Genomic DNA, 25,447 nt, shown 5'->3' with positions numbered 1-25,447 from the left:
AAAATTTTAAAGGAATTATGAAGGGGATGGTGAACTGAATCACAAAACGCCTTCTTAATGCAGGTCATCAAAAGGACGTAACAGAAATATCTTAGGAATAGTTAGGTGTGTAAAGTTGAAAGTTATAGGGCTTGTTGTTGGGAAATGTCAAACCAACCAAAAGAAACTATTTGCATCCTAATGCTACTGCTTCTACTCATACTACTACTACTGCAACTATAGCTAAGGTTACTACCACTACTGCTGTTATTGAAACTGGGGTATTGAGGTGAAAAGTATCCTAGCTGAGTGGCTGATGTGCTGTATATGGAATCCTGTACCCAAAAGGCATGGGTTTGAATCCTAGTGTGGCCAATTGGTTGGTTTGGGACAGGGGTCAGTGGCATGATTCTGTAAGTTCAGCCAAAGTAGATCCAGCTCTAAATGGGTACCTGGGGAAGGTCAGGAGGAAGGGCGTGCGAAAGCACAGTATGGCTGGTCCTCATCCTCCCATTGTATTTCCTGGCTGAAGGGCCTTGATACAGAGATCAGCACCACTGGTTTAGACTTCAAGGGTCAAATGCTACATCTTTTTTTTGTGCTGTATCCTGAAAAAGTCTATTTGCCTCTTCTTCAGTCCTTGGTGAATCCCAAATCTTCATTTTAACCTCAATGGTGAGACACTCTTCTCTATCACTACTCATCACAAACTAAATAAATTTCATTCATGGTCAGAGATACCAGTACTGCTCAGATCACAAACTTGAGTGGGGTCTCTATACATAAGCACCAAACAGTTATTGGATCTTCCAAGTATGCTGAACAAAATGACTATCCTAAAATTTTGATCAGGTAACTTTGAGGAAAAAGGTTTGAGGAAGGAGGTATAGTTACCCTCCAATTTTTTGGGTTACTTAGAAAAAGCGCTATAACTTTCAATTTCCATTTGGATTCACCCCTTCCCTGCCTCCTAGGACCATTATTTCAATACAATCACCCCAGAAAAAAAAACCACAACAAATAAATGAACATCCATGATCTTTCTTCTGGCAAAAAATAGAAAATATATAGGAGTTTGAAACTTCTGCCATAGTGTTTTCTGATCTGCTAAATTGGATGGTTTTTTAGGGAACTTTTAGGTGGTGCCCCCCCTATTTGAAAAATCAAGCCAATTTTCTGAGGCTTGTAACTTTTGTAGGGTAACACTAAACTTCATGAATTTTAAATATTTGGAATTTGCATAACATGCAGATTCTTTGGATTTATCTGTTGATATCAAAATTCAGTCTTATACAGTTTTGGTTACTATTGAGCCAAGTCGCTCTTTACTTACAGTTCCTTACCATGAAATGTATGAATATATTTAGTGAACATGAGGGGGGAGGACGGAACACTAGAAAAATATAAACAAATAATATAAATTGTCATTGAAAGTCGAATTTGAAAGTGTCTTATCCTGTAGATTTTCCTATGACAATTATTCTATGAAATTGAACTATGTTTCAAATATATACAGGGTGGGAGATAACTAACTGAAAACTAGAAGTAAATAAATGACTAAAATAAAAGGAAATTCAGTTAATGTCCCCACCCCTCAGGGCAAGGGCTGTAAGTTAAGGAACTCCTTGATTATTTACACATATTAAGTGTTATTGAGAAAGGTATACATGCTTGATTCTTACTTTCCAAAAAGACATAGAGTATCCATGTGAGGCTTTCAGAGAATGTTGAGGGGAGTGCTGAACTAAATCAAAAGACATTGTGTGCATACAGGTTGTCAAAAGGCTCAGGAATGTCTGTAACTCAGGAATGTCTGAGTATATTAATTTGGAACTCTCAGAAAATGATCATGGAGATGATTGATTGACTGAAAATATTAGGGTGATGTATGGGTATTGGGTGATGGTTGGGACTTGGCTGACTGCAACCTTGAAAATTTTTCTTCAAAATTCAAACTTAGACAAAAGTTACCCTTACAATCTAGCCTACTTAAATACAATCACTCTGCTTCACCATTGCTCAAGTGGTAGTAACCATCCGCTTCACCCATACCAACAATATACTCATTCTCATATGGGGTTCCCATCTAGCCCATGTCCTACTCCACTTTTTGTAGTCAATTACAGACAGTTGAATTTTTTGTTTCTGGCCCAAATCCCTTGGCTTATAATTGCAAGTTCACTTGTATAAGAGTCAAGGCAGATTGCAGGAGGCCCTTGTAGGCCTTGAATTGGACTCTTATTTCCATTCATATTCATTTCTTTGGCGGGGTAATCAGTTGTAAATAGATTGCCAAATTTGTCAATATACTGCTTCCCCCTTCCTCGACCATGAATTAGCCTGAGAGAGAAGCTAACCAACAGGTTGAACCCAACCCACCGTGAATTAGCATGAGAGGGTTGACTCTAGTTCAGCATTGTCGAGTGATAGCCATGAGAGGAAAATTTTCAAGTAAGTCAACCTGCGTGTGTTCCCCAGCAAGAACCTCCAACAGGTACAACTCTAGTTTGGCATTTGTGAAGGGACACACATGCACGGAAAGGTGTAGCATAAATGGGAGACAGTAACAACAGCAATCAAAGGGATAAAATTAACCTTGACTGGGCTGCCCACTTAATTGAACAATCTGTCTTGGCTTTTTTCTACAATTGGCCATGACTTTGACTTTTCCCACAACTATTCTCTTTTTTTTAAATTCAATATTTTCTTTTTTTAAATTCAATTCAACAACATAGTTGTGTTGGATCAAATATGTCCATGATTAAGTCTGCCTAATTTAGATACTTTTTGGGTAACTTTAAGGTACTGTTTCCAAGATCAGACAATATTTTCTGCTGCCTAGAACCTGTTTTATTCTGTTTATTTGCTAATGCCTTGCCCTCTTCTATCCATCATTCATTATTAAAGTTGTTTGTTGATGATGTGAAAGTCTACTTACCCTTAAAAGATCTAATAGATGTACAACTTATGCAAGAGGACCAGGGTTCCCTGACTCAGTGGTGTGAATCCCATTCCTTGTTTATAAATCTGCCTAAGTGTGTTGGTTGTAGGATACCTCCCAACTATACATATCTTTTATCTGGTACAAATGTCCCTTCTGAAGAAGTAGTGTGAGACCTTGGTATCCATTTCAATACCCAACTAAAATTCAATAAGCATGTTTCAGCAATTGCAAGAAATACAAACTAGGCTACCATCTTTTGTCTTTGAAGAGAAGTTTCAGAAAATTCAATCTTCAAATTTCTTTTACCTTAACAAGTCTCTTGTTTGCCCACTTCTTGAATATAATACTTCTGTCTTGTTTACTTTAAATGTAATGGATAAGCATTGTATAGAAAAGGTACAAAGGAGGGTGCCAAGGATGACCTTCAATATCTTCTCTGCAAAGAGTGACTCTCTATGCTTGGTATTCCATCATTACATTTTAGACAGTATTGTGGGGACCTTATCAACAAGTTCTGTATTATCAGGGACTGGGACAAAAGGGGACTGGGAGAGGGCTGAGTGGGAGCTGGATTGGGAAGCTAAGCCAACATAATTACATCACTCACCACCAGTGAGAACCTACAGGAGGATCTACCACCTTATCTTGCTGGCAAATGCAATTTAAGGTAATTTTAAGGTAAGGTAATTATTAAAGGTATAGACAACCTAGATTATGATTCATTTTTCAAACACAGTCACTATCACACAGCCCATCAACACCATTACAAAGTGTACCCTCCAAAATCAAATAAGGATATAGGGCAATATTCATTTTCTAGTAAGGTTGTTTCAAGTTGGAATAGTCTACCTGTTGAAGTTGTGGAAGCTGGGAATGTGCACATAGCCTATTTAAACAATCTTTAGTGGTGACACCTTTCTATTTGAGAGTTTTTGATGTTTAGCCTAGTTATTAGTTATATGTTGATCTTTTGGTTGAGTTTTGTTTGAGTTTATGAGCAATGAATTTTGAATATGAGTTGCTTTTTTTTCTTCTTCTAACATTTATAAGTGTTGCTAATGAGCTTATTTCTTGTTTAGTTTCTATAGTGACAAGCACTATTGCTTACAATTTGATTTATTAACAAATATATATATATATATATATATATATATATATATATATATATATATATATATATATATATATATATATATATATATATATATATATATATATATATATATATATATATATATATATATATATGCACTTATACATTTTATATGCTTATAGCCTATATTTATAGCTATGTTACATATATATGAACTATATATTACATATATGTAAATACATTAGTAAACCTTAAAAATGACAACAGACTTAGAAAAAGACAATTAGTAGCCTATACCTTAGAAAATGATATAACCTAGGCTAACTAAAAAATTTTGAAAGCAGTTTTCAAAATATTCTGTATAAAGATTAAGAATATTAAGCTAACATTAAAACAAGCTTCTTATAAAAATTTGATCCAGGTACAGATGCAGTGAAAATAATGTTTCTACTAATTATAATCAGCCTTGTTGTTTGCATTTTAGATCTTTTGCCATAAAGCTGCCATCTTCTATAATTGCCATGTTTTCTGCAGGACGTATAGCCCGAACCAGCACAATAAACATTAGAGGCAGAGTCATATGGTTAAAAATTGGAAGTTCTAATCTATCTTTAAAGATGGCAATCCCCCCTGCCCTCAGAACAAGGGTTGTAAGTTATGCCCCAGGGGCACATTGGATTCTATAGACAATGTTGTCATATAAACTTCAAAAAGGGCTCATTTGATTTGAAATTGAGAGGACTAGTGCCTTTTTATTAGTCGAAAGTGATCGGAGGGCAAGAGCCTACCCCTCACGCCCATCATTTCCTAAAACACTCCCAACCAATGTTTTGAGATACCATTTTGTTCAATGTAGTTGAAACGTCCGGTAACTATGTCTTTGAGGCTGACAAATTTCCCCCCAAGCTTTCAAGGCAAGGGTTGTAAGTTTTGTAATGGGGGCATATAAGGTTTTTATAGAATGTGTAGTCATATAAACTTCGGAAGGAGCTCATTGGATTGATAATCAAAAGTTCTAGTGCCCTTTTTAAGAGTCAAAGTGATCGGAGGGTAGCAACCCCCCCCCCCCCCCACAAACACACGTCATATTGTCCCAAAATGCATCTAATAGACATTTTTACACCCCTATTATATTTAAGATAGTTTAAATATAATATAATAATGTTTTTGAGGTGGAAACAATCCCCCAAAGACTTTGGGCAAAAGTTGTAAGTTATGCCCTGGGGACATTTAAGGTTCTGATAGAAAGGGGACACATATATTCTTTGGAAGGGACTCACTGGACTAGTAGTCAAAAGTTCTATTGCCCTTTCAAAGAGTCAAAATGATCAGAGCGTAGCTTCCCTTCCCCCCCCCCCCCACAAACACGTAAACAAGTCGTGTTTTCCCGAGATGCATCCGATAGGTATTTTGAGAGAGTTCTATCATTCCAAATTGTCCAAAGATCATATAAGAAGGTTTTTGGGGTTGATACAAAACACCAGAGCCGAAGGATGAAATTTTAAGTTATGCCCCTGGGCCATTTAAGGTTTTTATGGAAAGGATGGTTGTATTAAACCTTAGAGGTGCCTCTTTTGGTTAAAATTGGAAATTCTAGTTCTATTTTAAGAGTCAATAGTGATAAGGGTTAACTAGCCCGTCCCCCAAACTACCCCTCTTTTCATTAAATGTATCTGATTAAAGTTGTGCGATGATAATTTTGTTTAAAATAGTCCAAAGAGCTTATAACAATGCCTCTAGGGTTGGAACAGCTTCCTCCTCCCCCCTAGAGCCCTGGGGCAAGGGTTTTAAGTTAGTCCCTGGGGGTATATAAGCTTCTTATTGGTGGTCGTATTAAATTTAGATGGGTCTCATTTGATTTTAAATTGAAGTTATAGTGCCCTTAATAAGAGTCAATGTAAATTGAAAGAACCCCCTCGGCCCCCCACGCCCATCATTTTTCATAACAAAGATTAAAACAAAGTTTTGAGACACCGTTTTTTCAGCATTGTTGAAAAGCTCAGTTATTTTGTATTTAGGGATGTCAACCCCCCCCCCCCCCCTACCGAGGCCTCAGGGTGAGGGCTGCAAGTTATGCAATTAGTTCATTGTTTACATATTACATATTGAGAAACTGTATGCATGTTTGACTTCTACTTTCCCAAAATGCAAAGGGCATTAAGATCACTCTTTCAGGGAATGTTGAACCAAATCATTCTATGTTATGTGTATATGGGTCGTCAAAAGGGTGTAGCTCAGGAATAACAGGATATGTTAATTCAGAATTTTCAGGAAACGATAAGGGAGATGATCAACTGACCAAAAAGGCAATATTTGCACGCTACTTTGACTACAACCTTTGCTGCTTCTACTGCTACGACAAGCGCTTTTACTACTACCACTACTATCACTAAAACTAATACTTCTTTGACGAGTGCTACTAAGGATGAGGATATTGAAAAAAAAAAATCTCAGGAAACGTCGAGGGTAAATTTGAACTGAATCAAAACATACTTTGTGTACATAGGTTGCTAATACGGGCGTATCAGGAATGTCTTTGGAACGGCTCATTATACCAAGAGAAAACTTAAGGGGCATCATGAGTGGGATGTTCAGTTGACCAAAGGGTAAAATGTACCTGTTACTTCTGCTATTAATACTGTTGCTACTACTGATATTACTGATAATTAGACACTATTACTGCCACTAATGTTCCAACGACTACCACTACTACTACTACTATACTATGACACCAGTATAATTAAGACTACATGTATGACGGTGAAAATTTAAGAGAATATTGAGGAGAAATTTGAACTAAATCAAAACTCACTATGCACGTGCAGATTCTCAAAAGGACGTATCTCAAGAATTGATTTGGGTATTAAGTTGAAACTTTCGGAGAATACTTAAATCGGAAGGTCAATTAACAAAAAGGTAATATATGCATGTCGCTACCAACACTAATACCACTGCTACTTTTCCTTATGCTACTACTGCTGCTAAACTACTCCAACTACTACTTCAATTGTAACAATCTGTAAGGCTTAAAGTATTAAGATGGAAAAGGGCGTTGAAAGCGCATATCAGCAATATTTTTGGAACGGCTTAACGTGTCAAGGTAAAACTTCCAGGGCATCATGAAAGCGATGTTCAACTGACCAAAAGGCAATATACACATGCTACTACACCTAATAATAGTGCTGATACTACTGCAACTACTACTACTAATACAATGCTAACACTGCAACTACTTTTACTGCCACCGAAACTGCTGTGATAATAGTACTGTTAAGGCAAAGTCTATGGAGGTAAAATTTTAGAGATTATTAATGGCGAATTCAAACTAACAAAAAAGACTAAAGCAATTAGATTGTCAAAAGAGCGTATCTTAAGAATTGATTTGTGTATTAAGCTGGAACTCTTCAAGAATACTTAAAGGGGAAGATCAATAGGACAAAAGGCAATATGTGCACGCTACTACTAATACTAATACTACTGCATCACTTGCTAGTTCTACTACTACTATTACTATTGTTCTAATAACCACTTCTATCGCAACTACTTGTAAGGCTAAGGGCATTAAGACAAAAATTTCAAAAAGTATACGAACATACAGGTTATCAAAAAATTAAATCGACAATACCATAGCAAGGGTTAATTGTATAAAGTTGAGTGCACTTTGCTGAAAAAAAATGAAATGTTTCCACTTTTACAACTTTAATAAATAAACCATTATTAGCATTTTAAGGAATAAATATTAACATATGTATTTTAAACTGACAATGCACATTCATTTGTATTTTTTTTCAGCAGAGTACAAATTATGTTCTGGCGTAGAGAAGGCATAAGGTTTTGAGCCCTACTCGTGTCAATTTATGCTCGTTTTGGGTTTGACTCGGTTATTTATTGTAATTTCTGTTCGTTTTGGGTTCCATTTATTTATAAATGCAGAAGTGTGGTAGTTTTACGCTCGGGAGATTATCTGATTTTATTTTTGATCATTTTTGGTTTAATTGAGTTCTTTACTTTTCTTTAGAAAACTCGTTTTGTTGAAAAAGGTTTATAATTAATAGTTATAAAAAGGAAATTTTTAAAATAAATGCTATCTAATTTTAGTTCTCAATTCTGAACATCTAAGACAAATACGGAAACTAATTACAAATTACGTATAATTAAAATAAACTGATAAACAGATTTATTCAAACGAAATCCCTATTGGGCCATTCGCTATTTAGTTAATCACCAAACTAAAATTAGGGATTTTTTGAGAGGGGGAGTTATTATTAGTCAAAATTTAACTTTGGATTTCCAGAGGTTTTACTAAAATATCCGGAAATATCTTTCGATCCCCTTTCTTATTCAGCCATCATTTTTCGTCTCTTATCCATTCTATGCTCGTGTCCAGATTTTTTCTTTTGATCTATTTTGAAATTTCAGCTACAAAGCTAATTTTCAATCTGATGTCAGATTGTGAATTGACGAATAGCTGTAATTTCCAGTGTTATCGAACGTTTATCTGGTAACACGAAGAAAAACTGATTCATCAAAACATGAGTTTCGTGATTCATGTTCATAAAATAGGGGGAAGTAATCAAAGATTTTTATGCCAATTTTGCAAATAAATACTGAACTAGCTATACATATTTTCGTTTTAAGCTTCAACTTTGCTTTTTATATTCACAGGAAAGCTTTGTTTTTGTTGTTAATTGGGTAAATAAGCTACAAATAAAACTAATCAAATTGACAAGTTTACTTAAAAAAAGTAAAAAATAAAAAAACACGGAATGGGAATGATAGCACCAGAAAATCTTGAGGGGGGCGTTCTCCCCCCGATCCCCTGGATCCGTCCCTGGACAAAATCAATCTAAAGTTTCCCAGTTTTCTGTCATGCTTTCTAAGAAATTGAGGAACAATCAACAAAACTATTTTTCACTAATATTAGATGGCGATAAACACAAATAGTTTCTTCACTTCTATCAAAATTTAGTTCACAAACAAAATCTGAAGAATTTATTAAAAAAAAATGTCTTTTCGACCCAGACCTGGGGTAGTGTTTATGAGTGAGTATTCCATAGCGCAAATTTAGAGTGAATTCTTAACTCTGTAATTGAAGGGTAAAATTCTAGAAAAGCTACTTCTTCTATCTTGGAAAGAGTGTAGGAAAATGAATCCAGGGTCAAGAATATTGGTAAAGTATTTCCAAGCTACTATGTTAACCCTCTTTTGATCTCTGAGTCTTAGACATTTGGTAAAATTCTAGTTGATAGACTCTTAGCTATCTCAGAAAGGGGTTATGTTTAGAAAATGAAACTTTCAGGGATGAGTTTAAAGGCTAAAGTATGTCCTGGGGAGGTATTTTCAAGTACCCACCTCCACTCCTTCTCCCTCTAGAGGGACCTGACCTTTGATGACCTTTAAAATTATGTGTGTTATAAAAGTGAAACCTTTAAAAATAGATCTTCTACTTGAATGAAGTACAACAAAATTGTTTTCAGCTTCACAACTTTGCTCAATCACAATTTAGGCTATAAGGTTTTAAAGATATGCAAATACATTTCCTCTATTTTGAAAAAAAAACATTGATATGGCTCAAAATTCAGTCAATGTTGGTATTACTGAAACAATTGTTTAGGGTCATGAAGCTATTGTTAATAGATAGGCCTACATTTTGACTTTTTGAACATATTTTCTCTCTTGCAAATTATGTGCAAACTCACCATTATGGAGCTAATATATATTTACACATTGGGGAGAGGGGGGGGGGTAAAGCATAGCATATATTATATAAAGCAATGGTTAGTTTATACATTTAATATATGTTATGCTTTACCCCCACCCCCCTAATGTGGAAATAAATAGCCCAAATTTGTTTCTAAACTATTACAGATTCATGATTTCAAATATCCAATCAACAAAAATGGAAATGATTGCAATTCTATATATACAAATACAAGATTATTTGGGCTAAAATAACCCTATAACAGTGAGTTTGCAATGGTTTTTCAAGAGAGAAAAGATGTTCAAAAAGTCAAAATACATCTATTAACAATAGTTGCATGACTCCAAACAATTGTTCCAGTAATACCAACATTGACCCAGAATTCTACCCAAATAACAGGAATTGCATTTTCAGGACTAAAGGCAGAGAAAAGGCAACTAGTAACTGAAAATTAAGGTAAAATGTTGTTTTGTCAAAATTTCAATAGGCATAGACCTGTAATGCAGGCAAATTACAGGGCCCTCTAGAGGGAGAAGGAGTGGAGATGGGTACTTCAAAGTACCTTCCTGTGACATAATTTAGCCTTTAGACCTATCCATGAAAGTTTCATTTTCCTAAACTAACCCCTTTCTGAGATAGCCAAAAATCAATCAACTAGAATTTTACCCAAAACTTTATGGCCTACAGACTTTCAGGGTCTACAGACTAAAGTATGTCCTGGGAAGATATTTTTAAGTAACTACCTCCACTCCATCCCCTTTTAAAGGGCTGTGGCCTTTGATGAACTTAAGGTGTTATGAAAGTGAAACCTTGCAAAACAAATCTTCAGCTTGAATGATGTACATGGAAACTGTTTCAACTTCACAACTTTGCCCAATCCCAATTTATGAGGTTTCAAACATCTGCAAATACATATAATAAATAAAAAAAAATAGCACTGACAAGGCTTAGAATTCTAGGCTACTCAAATAATAGGAATAAGTAAATTTTTCATTGCTCATATTATTGACTTACAAATAAAGTAAATATACCACTCAATGGCTTTTTTAAGCTCTTTATGAATATAATAATTGCTTCTACTGCAAATTCAAATTTAAGCCCCTTTTCAGCTCTTAAAACCTAACCTGAACTTGCTGGCATTTAGATTATCTGTCAATTTAAATACGGCTTTGGATTAGAACCAAAGGGGAGTATATATCTTTAGGGATATATACCTTCTTATGTTGGCTTTAATATTTTTGATATTTTATCAAAAAACATACTTTAATTGAACATTCAGCATCAAGGAAGAAGAAAACAACATAATATTGTAAAATTTATTTATCCAGAATAGTCATGGAAAATCAGTGCTTATAGATTATATAGGATTACAAAATTGATTTATAATGAAACAGTAAGTGTGAGATGAATGTTTTAAGACTTTTTTATACCCAAAAGCTAGAAAAATTTGGTCATTTTCAAAAGCTCAAAAAGGGCTTAAATTTGAATTTGCAATAGAAATGATTATTATATTTTTAAAGAACAAAAAAAAGGCAAAGTAGTACATTCATTTTATTTGTAAGTCAAAAATATGAACAAAAGAAATTTACCCAGGCATACCATTTTAAGAACTAAAACCAGAGAAAAAGAAATCAAAAACTGGAAATTAAGGTACAATGTTGTTTTGTCAAAATTTTAATTAGTAGCCTATAGACCTGTCAAGTAGACAAATTTCTGAGACTTAGAAATCAGAAGAGAGCTAACTTGGAAACACGCCAATACCTTCCCAGATATGTTTTTGGCTCTGAATTCATTGCTGAATGTTCTATTTTCCTAACTTAACCCCTTTCCAAGATACCAAAAAGTATCAATCTAGAATTTTACCAAAAATGCAGCTCTTGTTATTTCAGTAGAATTAGGAGCAGTTAGCCTATATATTAATAGAGTATATACCCCTATCCTCCTGACATGCAAATATATAACCGGGATTGCACCCTGAATCCAAATATAAGATTCATTTGTGTTTTAAATGAACTTTACCCCAACTCCCCAATGTGCAAATATATACCCTTATTTATATTTTCAGGGGTGGGGAAGTTCATTTCTGACACAAATGAATGATGTATTTGGATTCAGGATGCAGTTCTGGTTGCATCTTTGTACATTAGGGGGGTAGGGGTATATAAGGTAAGACCCCAAGTACTTGGCCAGTGTTTAATCTTGGCCAGATATTCTGATAAAAAAAAGTATCTTTCCTATGTATACACAACAGGCTCCTAAAACACAGAAGGGCCTTATGTGTATAGGGTTAGATAGTTATGATTGGCTGATGGAGAGAGATGTGGGTGATAGAGAGAGAATGAGTTGAGATAGGCACTTCAAAATACATTCTGGGACATATTTTGGTCTGTAGATCTATCCCTGGTAGTTTCATTTACCTAACCACTTTCTAAGATATTAAAATGTAGCTTGTTGTTGAATTATCTTGTCAAATATATCAACATGTAGAAACAAGCACAATTAGACTCATTAGAAAATTGGAGTTTTGTATTAGCTGAACACAGCCTACCAATGTATACATTTTTTGTGTTCTTTCTGAATCTAGCCTAATAGTTATTTCACTTAGAAATTTAATTTTAAACCCTTTATGGATCCTTAAAAATAATAGGCATTTGTCTTATATATAGGTCTAGACTAGGGGCTATTCAGTAGGAAATACAATAAGAAAATAATTCTTACTTCACAATAGCCTATGCAGAATAATTATAGCTAGGAAAATTGGCATGCAGCCCCTTTATATTTCACCCCCTTCCCTTAATGTGCAAATATATAGCCCAAATTATATATAACCAATATATTCTACCACTTGTCACTCTTGTTTTTCTGGTCCTTGTTTTATCACAGTTGATCCAATATTTGGAGTAGGGCAAAACACCCAGTACTTAGCCAGGGCCTAGTCTTGGCCAGACATTCTGATTAAAATTATATTTCCTATGCATGAAAATCAGGCTCCCAATCTTGGAAATTGTGTTTATAGGTTTATGTAGATGGGATTGGCTAAATATAGTCTTTGAAAATATCTGGTCTTATAAAATTTGACTTTAGACACAAGTTACCTCTACATTGTAGTTTATTTAAACACAATTATTATGTTTCACAGCACTCATTTTAGATTAAGCCTATCCAAGGTTGACTGTGTCTGCTGTTTTAATATATTGTTCCAACTTTAAGATCCTGAGTCAAAGATTGGACATCATTTTCTAAATTTAGGCTCAAGCTTTAAATGTTTGGCCAAAATTAGGCTCCACTAATATTTATCAGTATATTTCAAATTTTCAGTGTTGTGTATAGTAAAAATATTCCAGCTAATCACATACTTAATAGAAAGATTTTGTCACATCTAATGGTGAAGTAATCCACTTTCTAGGTCATATAATGGAAATTTTGCAATGATTTAGCTTTTTACATATATCTTGGACCACCGTGGGAGAGGGGGGGAGTATACTGTCAGAAAAAGGGCTATGATTTTTTATTATATGATAATCTAATATTATGTAGGTCATATAATTGAGATTTTACAATAATTTAGCTGTTAAAGAGTATAACTTTTAGGTGGCCAACTACTGGGCATCTTACCCTTCATGGGTTGAAACAAAAGATACACATTGGAGAAATACACAGGAAATATTCGATTTTAGCTATATATTTGTGTATCAGGGGATGGTGGTAAAGCATAGCAAAGGTGCATGCAAAACATGTTAGCTACAATTATTCTGCATATTATGAAGTATGACTTATTTTCTTAGAATGTTTCCTTCTCAATATCCAAATTGAGACCTATACCTTCTCTTATTTTTAGCTGTAGTGAAGGGTTAAAAAGAAAAATCCTATTTCATAAAAAAAGAAAAAAAAACATTTCAGGTGCAGATTCACTATACTTTACCCTCAAACCCACCTAATTTGCAAATATATAGCCAAAATTATGTATTTTCCATGAATTTTGTGGTTCTTGATTTTGTCAAAGTTATTCCATTTATGTATAGTTGGGTTTAAACAAGTCATACTAACAGCTTAAAGTAAACACAGTAATTTTTAGAAGATTTATGATTTGTTCCTTTGATTAAGTCATGATGGATCAATGCCTATGGATTATATACATTTAACAAAATGGAATTGTAATCAAACAGTAAGTTTTTAACAAATATTTTAAACCTTTTCTACAGCCAAGAATAAAAAAAAAGGTATCATCTTTAAGGGTCAATAAAGGGCTTAAGATTCACTATACCTTACTCTCAAACCCATTTAATTTGCAAATATATAGCCAAAATTATGTATTTTCCATGAATTTTGTGGTTCTTGATTTTGTCAAAGTTATTCCATTTATGTATAGTTGGGTTTAAACAAGTCATACTAACAGCTTAAAGTAAACACAGTAATTTTTAGAAGATTTATGATTTGTTCCTTTGATTAAGTCATGATGGATCAATGCCTATGGATTATATACATTTAACAAAATGGAATTGTAATCAAACAGTAAGTTTTTAACAAATATTTTAAACCTTTTCTACAGCCAAGAATAAAAAAAAGGTATCATCTTTAAGGGTCAATAAAGGGCTTAAGGTTGAATTTCCGAGTAAAAAGAATATTGTTTTTGGAAATAACATAAAATCCTTTATTTTATGTTCTTTCCAAAAAAATCAAGGCCCCTTTTCTGACAGTATAACCCCCACCTCCCTCCCATGGTGGTCCAAGATATAGGCCCTAGTTATATATTTCTCCATTATTTTGCACCTTACAACATGTCTTCTTTGTTCACTGGCTTTCTTGTGCTCTTAATCTGATGAAAACAGTATGAAAAGAGATTTCAATAGGATTGATAGCTTCATAGGATTATGTGCCTTGAATGGGCTCAATAGGCTTGGTAAAAATTTGAAATGATTTGAAATGTGAATAAGAATTAAAGCAAACACTAATGCCTGATCTGATTAATAAACACATGCTGTGTGCCATAAAACAAGAATATAATTGTTTTAGTACCTTCTTTTAGTTTTTATACATTCTAGGCCAAAGCCATAGCTAGGATCACTAGGAGAGGGTTTGTCAGAAAAGCAACCATGATATTTGGAAAGAGCATGAAATAATGAAATTAATTGTACTACTTTTATTTTATTAGGTTGCCTTCTTAGATTTGATCATATCATGATTTACCTAGGTCAAGGCTCTAAAATAATAAAGGTATGTAAGGCAATTCAATAATTTATATTTAACTCATGTAATAAGATAAAAAGGGTGAAAACCCAGAAGACAGGGTTTTTGCTATCTTAGGAGGTAGCATAGCTAGGCTAAAGCAGTATTCACATGTATGTCTAGCTAGAATCTGATGTTTAGACATGTGTCTGGCCAGAAATCAATGTCTAGGTAATTATGTTTCTCAGGAAGAATTCAGTGCTTGGTTAAAAATAACCAGTTCTTAGTTTTCAGTTTTCAAAAATTCAGTGCTTAGTTATAAAATTTAGCTTCAAATGAATTTCAGTTGTCTTATCTAGCCAATCAAGAGAGCTTATGTGGGTAAAATTTTTACAATTGTAATTCCTGTTTTTACTGTCACAAGATAATGGATGAGACAAGCCAATTACTCATCAGGCCCTTTCAGAGCTTGGTGATCACAGCTGGAGATCTACTGGAGTATGTTCTTTTTATTAAACCAAGAGTTTGGCTGGCACTGGCTACTATAGACTGTGCATGAAAATTAAGCTTGAGCTTATCATCAACCAAGACTCCCAGATCTTTTTCACCATGCATACATATGAGTGGCTGTTTTGAACCATCTCTAGATTCCATAAAATACTGGCACAAAGGGCTATTTTACTCCAAAATGAATGACTGCATTTCTGGATATTAAGCTCAAGCCGCCAGGATTTTGCCCACTTTGACAATGCATTGCCCACTATGGCACTTTGAGGGTCATGAAGAGGGCCAATTATTTTGGAATCATCTGCATACAATGAAATTTTACTCTCTATGATTGAAGGTGCGTTGCTGATAAAAATATTAAATAAAGTCGGACCCAAAACTGTTCCTTTGGGTGGTACTCCACTTTTTACATTTGCTGATTCCAAGAAGAAGATTGATCCATTGTCTCCAATTACCCTTGCCACCGGCTTTTCATTGGTAAGAAATTGCATTATCCAGTTGGAAACATCATCATGGATGCCCATTGCACAGGGTTTAGAGTTTTGTCTCCTGTGACAAACTTCTTCAAATGCTTTGGCTGGATCTAATAATAACTTGTCAACAGGAGATCCCTCATCCACAAGTGTTGAGACATGCTCATATTTGTCAATGAGGTTATTGTCAGCTGATCGATTGGGATAAAATCCATGCTGATTAGCTGATAGTAGCTTATTTGTATTTAAATGGACCACCTAAATGGCTGATTAGACTATACCTTCAAGTAGTTTTCCAATTGCTAAGGTTAGACTAATGGGTTGATAATTGTTGGCTCATTTCTTTTGTCCCCTTTGTTTACAGGCATGATGTAGTCAAGTAAAAGAAATCAACCAGGGTTCTGAACAGGTCCCTATCCTCCTCCCTTTGTTAGCTGTATGTGTCTCCTAATTTATTATCCATTAATTTTTTCTTACAAAGAATAGAACAAGAAACTTTATCAAGGTACTAAATTTCACTGGATAGCTGGTGTAACACACTGCCTGTCCTTAAAGAACATTGCTGGTCATTTCTAAAATTTGATGATACAAAATTAGTTAATTTACCATCTCTTTATTCAGACCCATACAGAAAGAATGCTTTGAAGTCAAGTTCATACTGAAATTTTTCCATTTTTTGTGAACAGACTTGTTCTAAACATCCTAATTGCTGCAGTGCAAATATGTATACCATTGCAAAACAAAACAAAAAAACAAGTAAATGACCATAGAATTCAAGAGTAGTTATACTACAAATTTAAAATTTCTTCTTCTTCTTGTGTTTGCTAGCTTGTGGATATTTTGTTTATGAACAGGCCAGTACCAGATATTCACCAGTTTCAAATTGAACAATAAAGTCAAATTTTGTACTTGGCTGGAAAATACCTGTTTTAGTATTGTTTATGCTTTTCTCTTTTTTTTTATGACCTAGGTTTCTTTTTCTTTGTCAGTCAAGATGCAGTTCAATGGTAGCAATTATTATATTTACAAATTACATTGAATGGAGTCAGATGGTATCTTTATGTTTTAGCTAGAACATTTATGTGTTAGACAATCTATGTATGTGTGGTAGTCACTATTAGTTCATAAATTGTTTCCTTATTTTAGGTGTTCCTACAATTGTTCCTACAATGGTTAACTTCACGCCTGTAAGTTTTGCACCAGCTGTAAGTTATTAGCTAGTTTGATTGCTTTGCTTTTCTTGGATTTCTTTTTGTTAATATGCCAAAAAAACCATTCATAAAATGATGTAATATAGTCTCTAAAACATATATCTTTCAGCTTGTTGATTGACATGACGTCATTTATAGCTTTTCCTTTGTAAAAGTTAATAGCTTTGATTATAAAAATAAAGTTTTGATTTTCATGATAACAATTGTCACCATCATGACTAATTTTATATTTACACAAAGGGCAACTAGTACTGTTGGCTGTTCTTATTTTAGTTGTCTTAATATTACATAACATCTATTATTTTATTAAAAAAAAAAAAAATTTTTAATTTAATTTTATTTTAATAAAAAAATTATTATTAAAAAAAAACATTCATAAGATGATGTAATATAGTCTCTAAAACATATATCTTTTCAGCTTGTTGACTGACATGACGTAATTTATAGCTTTTCCTTTGTAAAAGTTAATAGCTTTGATTATAAAAATAAAGTTTTGATTTTCATGATAACAATTGTCACCATCATGACTAATTTTATATTTACACAAAGGGCAACTAGTACTGTTGGCTGTTCTTATTTTAGTTGTCTTAATATTACATAACATCTATTATTTTATTAAAAAAAAAATTTTTTTTAATTTAATTTTATTTTAATAAAAAATTATTATTAAAAAAAAACATTCATAAGATGATGTAATATAGTCTCTAAAACATATATCTTTTCAGCTTGTTGACTGACATGACGTCATTTATAGCTTTTCCTTTGTAAAAGTTAATAGCTTTGATTATAAAAATAAAGTTTTGATTTTCATGATAACAATTGTCACCATCATGACTAATTTTATATTTACACAAAGGGCAACTAGTACTGTTGGCTGTTCTTATTTTAGTCGTCTTAATACTACATAACATCTATTATTTTAATAATAAAAAAAACTATTATTTTTTTATTTTATTTTATTTTAATAAAAAATTATTATTAAAAAAAAACATTCATAAAATGATGTAATATAGTCTCAAAACATATAACTTTTTCAACTTGTTGATTGACATGGTGATATTTATAGCTTTTCCTTTGTAAAACTTAATAGCTTTGATTATAAAAATAAAGTTTTGATTTTCATGATAACAATTGTCACCATCATAACTAATTTTATATTTACACAATGGGCAACTTGTATAGTTGGACGTTCTTATTTTAGTTGTCTTAATATTACATAACATCTATTATTTCAGTAATAGATTTTATTATTGTTTTTGTTATCAAGTTTGATATTATTAATTCAAATTCACAAATTTGTTGGACATTTTAAAGGTTTATATAGACAGCTTACATATTCATTTCAAGCTGAGTTTTTTTTTATATCAAAGGAATATATGTAAGAATCAAATTTTACTTATCTTAATTCGTAGCAGGCTATAGCCTATATCTATTTTATGGCTCGTGTGAGTCTGGTTATGGTAACCTACATGAGATTATTAGAAATGCGAATTATACCTTAATTCTTAGACTTATTCTTGAGCTTCATATTTTGCAGCCCGCCATGCAACAAGTGGGGTAGCAAAGCAGCAATGCTATTTGCCAATTTTCAAATTTGTTGGCATATTCTGTTGGAATATACCATTTTTTACATATAAAAATAGTTTTTGCTCTAAGAAAACCTGTCAAAACACAAGCTGTGGTGCTAAAGTGTTGCCAACTTTTGGAATTCTGTTGAATTCTGCTACTGGCAGCTTTGGAACTTTTTCCATACCTACTTGCAATATTTATTCAGGCACATATTGAGCTGACCCTTAGAAGGAGGGTTATTAGAGGATTTTTCCCAGGGGAAGGGGGGGGGAGCAAGAAGTTAGTCCTTTTTTAAGCTAATATATGAGGAAAATTTGGTGTTTTTCTCTGTGCAGATAGAAGTGTCTAGAAGTAGGCTAGTTGGGTATAGGCGATACTTATGGACCCCCTCTACAAATTTTGAATAATTGTAAAAATTCTTAGTTTTATCAGTTAAAATACAAAAATGCTTTGTTAAGCCCATGTGTCTAATCCTAATCTTTTGTTTATTGTGTACCCATAAGCTTTTGAAAGGGAAATACATCACCTGTAAATAGAGTGGTAATTGTGAAAATTTTTGACGTCTAATTCAAGCCATAACAAAACCACCCTACCAAAAGATAGTAGATCCCTTAAATGAGATCGTTCTTCATTACTAATCCTCAAAACAACCATTCTCCAACTATGTAAATCTTTGAAAGATCCATGTTTTTCTTTGAGTTGCACAATCCAGGCATTGCTACTTATTTTTCTTTGAATTAACTTGAATAATTTTAATTCAATTAATTTGATTTATATTGATTAAATTAATTGATGAACTTTTGTTCAATTGATTAAGTTGAATTTACTTGATTTAAATTGATTAACTTGAATTTACTGGATTTAAATTGATTAAATTTAATTGATTAGCTTGAATTAGCTTGATAACTTTAATTTACTTGAATATGAAGAAGGATGGGAGATACAAGGATACTATGAAGATTTAGCTGTTTCAAAAGAATTGAATTCAACATTCCTTAAAAGCTAAATGCATAATATTTTAAAATATCATCACCTTTTAATAGTATTACACTATTATAATGTCTATTGATCAGTGAAAAAGAGAGGTTTTTTTGTAAGTGTATTTTGCCAAGACTAGATTCCATACTCTATTTAGATCAGTATTTCTCAAACTTATTTAAACACTGTACCCCTTTTTACCCACAAAAATTTTAGGTACCCCTGCTCAATTACCAGTACTATGTAAACTACAGCTTAAGTATGAATAAAATATTCAATCCTAAACTTAAAGGGCTATTTTTTTTGTTGGCCGGCCGCGTACCCCCTAAAATTTTTTGCACACTCCCAAGGGGTACGCGTACCACAGTTTGAGAACCACTGATTAACATTATTCAACGTTTCTATTGGACATTTTGTATGGAAAATATGCCATCGATGGAACTGAAACACAACCCACTATACAATAGACAAATGTCTTACTGGTAGGTGATGATGACATTCTGAGACATTTTGTCATAGCCAAAAAGTTCAGTGTCCCAATTTTATAAACTCCTACTACTAAACTTCAAGTTAACTTGAACTAATTTTGAATGAAGGATTTGCTAGTAGTAATTATCGAATTGTTGTTTGGACAAATCATCATATGCTTATAATATAGTTTTAAAACAAATAAACAAACAAATTATCCAGGCTAAAGAATAGCCTGAAGGTGCCTAGGGTATTTATCTTCACAAGATGAAAAAACAACCTCATGGAGACCGAAAATATGTTCAAAGAGATGCAAAAATAGTTCACACAACGGTTAGTTTGTCCTTGAATTTAAAAATCTAAGAAAAAGGGAATTAGAAGCGTTTGCTTTTGATACCTATTATTATTTAACTGTTTATTTATTTGATAACATTTACATAACTATTATTTAACTATTATTTCTAACTGTTATTTAGAACATTATGGAGCTGTAAACTATATTTAAAATATGTAAACTATATTTTAAATATTCCGGGATCTTCTATGCTTCTCAAATGTGCAGTTGAATATGCGATTCCTGTTGCTGCTTGAAAATCCGGCGTAATTAAACTTTTTCAATTTGGTGTCATTTTTTAAGGACTTATGATGCGCATTTATTTATGCAAATTTCACATAGAAAAATGCTGTTTTAAGTACATATGTAATTACACTCATAATTATACAATACAATTGCATAATATCATAATTATTATTAATACAATTATAATTAATAACCATATAATTAATATATGATTTATTACACAATAATTAATGTTTGATTAATAATAATATGTGATTATAATAATTATATAATTAAAATTATAATTATATAATTGTATTAAGTACATACATATTTAAGTGCGTAGTTTTGCGGGGGTCTTAAGACCATAAATCTTGTCCTGGATATGTCCTTTCTTAGCTGTACTACTGTCCTTTATTGTTTATTGACATGTACTATTTGGTTACTTTTGTGTAAGAGAAATAAATTACATTTTTTGTCCGCAGATTTTGTTTTAAACTCAAGCCAAGAAGAGGCTTGAAGAGAGTCGTGAGTGTGTGAACATTGCTTGTTTTTGCTTTTTTGGGGTAATTTATAGATGCTATTGTTGACATTTGTCATTGCTGTTGGAGTAATTTACACCAGTTTCAATTGATGTCTTTTATTTTAAAATGTAAATTATTTATTGCTGCTTGTACATAGTTTGTTTGGTGCTTCTGTGAAACTATTAATACTTTTTTTAATTGATTTTCCATTTTTTTTGTCTATACAGGACTGTTCAAAAGAAAGGGGGCAACTGGGGCAAGCTGTCTCGGGTGCAATGACGGGGGGCTACCGCGACTGTGTCTTCTTTTATCTATGTTTATTTCGGGAGAGGGGCAGTTAATTTTGCCCCATTACGCCATCAACCCTAGGAACGGCCCTGCCTCTATGAGACATTTTAAAGCACTTTTGTGTTAGATAAAATTCTAAGGAGGTTCAGGAAACCGTTTGTTTTCAAAGAAGCAGTAACTAAAAGACAACAATTGAAAATTAATTGCTCTTTTGTCTGGTGGTGGTTGAACAGACTAACAGTGGTAAGCTCAAAACAGGATGCAATAATTTTTTATGTTACATTTTCCCTTTATTAGCATCAATTTGAATGAATTCAATGCCGTTCATGAGACAAAAAGAAATGTAGATGTTAAAATGCAGGAGCTGGTATCATCATCATTTTTATTTTTGTTCGTACTACTATTCCTATTGCCTCTTCTGTGCTATACGTAAAAAATGAAATAAAATCAGTTTTTGAGCTTGTCCCTATTTTATATGGTAAGATAAAAACTTTGGTTGTGGTCTGTTTGACTTCTAGTGTCTTTTTTTTCAGTTGCATGGTAGCATAATTCTTTTACCTATATGTGATTGATCCTTTCTTTATGTTTCCACATTGTTACTCATCTCAATGTCCGCTGTGAAGTTTTCTTGCCGATGTTATGCTTTTATCTACATACCAGGGGGAAGTGGTATAGGACTGGTCGTGTACCTAAAGAACTTTCATCATCTTTATAATTCTTTTTTTGACAAGGATGCTGCTAGAAATTGTGTTTCAGCATGTACTGGATGCTTATCTGATAAGCAAGGTGTGCGTCATATTCCAATTTGCAAGGGTTGGGTGGTACCAGGAAACAGGTTCAGGGCTACTCACACTCGGGAACATTAAAGGTCGAATGAGGAAACGGAACAAACGTCATATTGATTCTGATGGGTGTCTGTTCTATCCTTCAGGTTTCATTTGAACGTGCTGGGTCTAGACTGTTTTTCCTTGTTATCTGAAGTGCTTCAACTGATGCATTGCTGGGTAAGTTTATGTTGTAACCTAAGAGACGTTACATCCGCTAAGGTTATCGTAGGGCATTTTCCCCCTGGATTCGTCTTAAGTTTATCCCTTAATAAAAAGCCAGGATTTTAAAAGAATTATTTTATTTCTTTGGAATTATGAAAGGACCACGTTTTTCTCAGTGTTAACATGTTGAAGCATGAAAATAAGTGATCAAAACTAATTAGTTAAATTTAACTATATTTTTTGGCCTCTAAAAGCCAGATTCTAAAAATGCGCTTTTGATTCTCAAAGGTAGCTATACTTTCTAAGGAAAGCAACACCTTCTTCAGTTGTTTGGTGCAATGTATTTTTAGCTGATTTTTTGCTGATTTTACCCATATTTTTTCTTTTTAAATTTGGAGCCTAATACTACTGAAAACTACATTACTGTTGACGATGGTAAATTGCGTTCCTACTTTTTCTTTATTTTTTAACAATCACATGGCTGTGTAACTTTCTACTTAACAAATTCAGATTTCACTGTACTTGGTATGTAAAAATTGTAATTAAAAATGGTGGACATCTCAACTAAAACAGGGAAGAGCCAACTTAATCTTCTTTTCAGTAAATATTGTATACGCATTTGTCAGTCTATAGGCGTTTTTGCCTTGGCTTCCTTAAACTTGTAGGTCAGCAGTTTCTTCTGCGAGAAGCTGTTGTCCTGCAAATGCTTTGTTGTGACCAGCTAGGGTTTTTGTGACCAATAAATGTTACTGAAAAATGTGATTCCTGGCAAAAATATTATTCAAAGGAGCTTCTTGGGGACAGTGTAGTGCTTGTGGATCAATATTGAAGCAATACATACCGTACTATTAATCAGGCCCTATACATTGTTGTGACTAGCAAGGGTTTTTGTGACCAAAAAATGTTGTTGCAAAATATAATTCCTGGCAAAAATATTGTTCAAAGAATTTTCTTGATGTCCATCCTTGGGGACAATGGAGAGCTTGTGGCTGAATATTGAAGTAATACATACTGTACTATTAATCAGACCCTATGCTGCTTAATATGAGGCTATCAATCAGAATAATAAGCGGCACATAAACTAGGTATAAAGAACGTGAAAAATCGTGTCTGATCAATAGACTTTGTAGAATAAGAGGTTTCTGAAAAGGAAACATTTTAAGTTCTTGCTGTATCGGTTAATTTCACTTTTTGAGTGTTGCATTTCATTTTAATACAAAATAAAATGCATGTGATATTTATACAGGACTAAAATATATAATTATAAACAAATTTTATTTGATAATTTGAACAAGAGGTGCTCAGAAATCCAAGACGATTTTGGGAGGTTAGGCCTCTATAATTACTATGCTCACTCTTATCACCTTGCTTATACAAAGGTTTAATTAGGCGTCACTACCATTAAGATAAGATGGCTAGGCCTTTTCAGGATGAAACTAGAAAGTCATAGCATTAAATAAGCCTTTTAGCAGCCAAAATGAAAAGCTGTATCCTTTATTGCCTATTATCATGTCCTTACTTTTTGCTGTATTGGTTAATTTCACTTTTTGAGCATTGCACTTCATTTTTATGCAAACTGTTAAATGCATGTGGTAAATATGTGTATTAATATATGTTCTTTTTCTTCATTTTATTGTTCTTTTTCATCTACAATTCTCTATAATAATATTAGTCTATTTCCTAAATATTTTTGCTGCTCTAAATTTAAGTTAAAGTATAAGAATGGAAATGATTTTTAATTCCTAGTCAACAAGCTTCAACTACATTTAAAACATCTCTGATCTTCCTTGAATGTTTTTATGCTTCATAAAATTTTTGATTATAGGAAGTTCAGTTTTTGTTTTACTATTTCCCCCTTATAGGTTTTACACACTATTACTCAGCAGCAGGCCTTTCGACATCGTGCACCTGAAATGCGGCCAATGGTACCTGTTCCAGACCCCCCTTCTACGGGACCGATCATCACCGTCTTTGTCGGTAATATTAGTGAAAGAGCACCAGATGCTATGATTCGTCAGATGTTGACATGCTGCGGACCTGTTGTGTCCTGGAAGCGGGTTCAGGGTGCTTCAGGTGTACTGCAAGGTAAGTAGCTTCTTAATTATTAGTGAAAGAGCACAAGATGCTATGATTCGTCAGATGTTGACATGCTGCGGACCTGTTGTGTCCTGGAAGTGAGTCCAGGGTGCTTTAGGCGTACTGTATGGTAAGTAGCTTTTTATTAATGAAAGAGCACCAGATGCTATGATTCGTCAGATGTTGACATGCTGCGGACCTGTTGTGTCCTGGAAGTGGGTCCAGGGTGCTTTAGGCGTACTGTATGGTAAATAGCTTTATAGTTATTAATGAAAGAGCACCAGGTGCTATGATTCGTCAGATGTTGACATGCTGCGGACCTGTTGTGTCCCGGAAGTGGGTCCAGGGTGCTTTAGGTGTACTGTATGGTAAATAGCTTTTTATTAATGAAAGAGCACCAGATGCTATGATTTGTCAGATGTTGACATGCTGCAGACATGTTGTGTCCTGGAACGGGTCCAGGGTGCTTTAGGTGTACTGCAAGGTAAATAGCTTTTGGAGCATATAAATCTATAAATAAATATTATTCATGTTTTATGATAGGTTAAATTTTTCATTTGCAAAACATGGTATAATTTTTTTTAGACGTGAAAGTGCTGTATTAATAATAGCAGTAAATTTATTATAAGCCAGACAATGACAAACAGTATTCGATGATCACATCACACAAATAACATTCAACACATCACATAAATAATATATGTAATATAAATATTATATATATAATTAATAAATGAATAATATAGACATTGATCTATTCTTTCTTTCCCACAAAAAAGAAGTACAAAGACAAACTGACGTTACTTTCCTTTTTCTAACAAATCATTAACAAATATGCAATCCTGACCCATTAAAATTTTTTAGCATGTTCGCGAGATCATCTGGAACTCATCCCTTCCTATCTGGGATATCATCCCCTCCT

General features: G+C 33.4%; 2 protein-coding genes across 7 annotated transcripts in view; one reads left to right on the top strand and one right to left on the bottom strand.

Moving 5' to 3' along the window:
* Window positions 1-4,557, bottom strand: part of LOC136028705 (corrinoid adenosyltransferase MMAB-like) — a 42,774-nt gene extending 38,217 nt beyond the window's left edge. For both annotated transcript variants that reach the window (XM_065706561.1, XM_065706559.1), the window contains exon 1: window positions 4,404-4,557. In XM_065706561.1, coding sequence (XP_065562633.1) covers window positions 4,404-4,495 — 92 coding nt within the window. In that variant the 5' untranslated portion in view covers window positions 4,496-4,557. The remainder of the gene's footprint in view (window positions 1-4,403) is intronic.
* Window positions 4,558-8,953: 4,396 nt separating this feature from the next.
* The window catches only part of LOC136028701 (RNA-binding protein 25-like), a 110,739-nt gene continuing 94,245 nt past the window's right edge, over window positions 8,954-25,447 (top strand). The window contains exons 1-4 of one of the 5 annotated variants that reach the window (XM_065706536.1): window positions 9,023-9,058; window positions 17,010-17,068; window positions 21,134-21,176; window positions 24,312-24,534. In XM_065706536.1, the coding sequence (XP_065562608.1) occupies window positions 24,363-24,534 (172 nt within the window). In that variant the 5' untranslated portion in view covers window positions 9,023-9,058; window positions 17,010-17,068; window positions 21,134-21,176; window positions 24,312-24,362. Of the gene's footprint in view, window positions 9,059-9,147; window positions 9,187-17,009; window positions 17,069-21,133; window positions 21,215-24,311; window positions 24,535-25,447 lie in introns of those variants that run through there. The other 4 variants (XM_065706534.1, XM_065706531.1, XM_065706532.1 and 1 more) reach the window with 4 other exon arrangements.

Source organism: Artemia franciscana, chromosome 7 (genome assembly GCF_032884065.1).
Source record: "Artemia franciscana chromosome 7, ASM3288406v1, whole genome shotgun sequence".
Classification (NCBI taxonomy): Eukaryota; Metazoa; Arthropoda; class Branchiopoda; order Anostraca; family Artemiidae; genus Artemia; species Artemia franciscana.
This window is presented reverse-complemented; position numbering and strand designations above follow the sequence as displayed.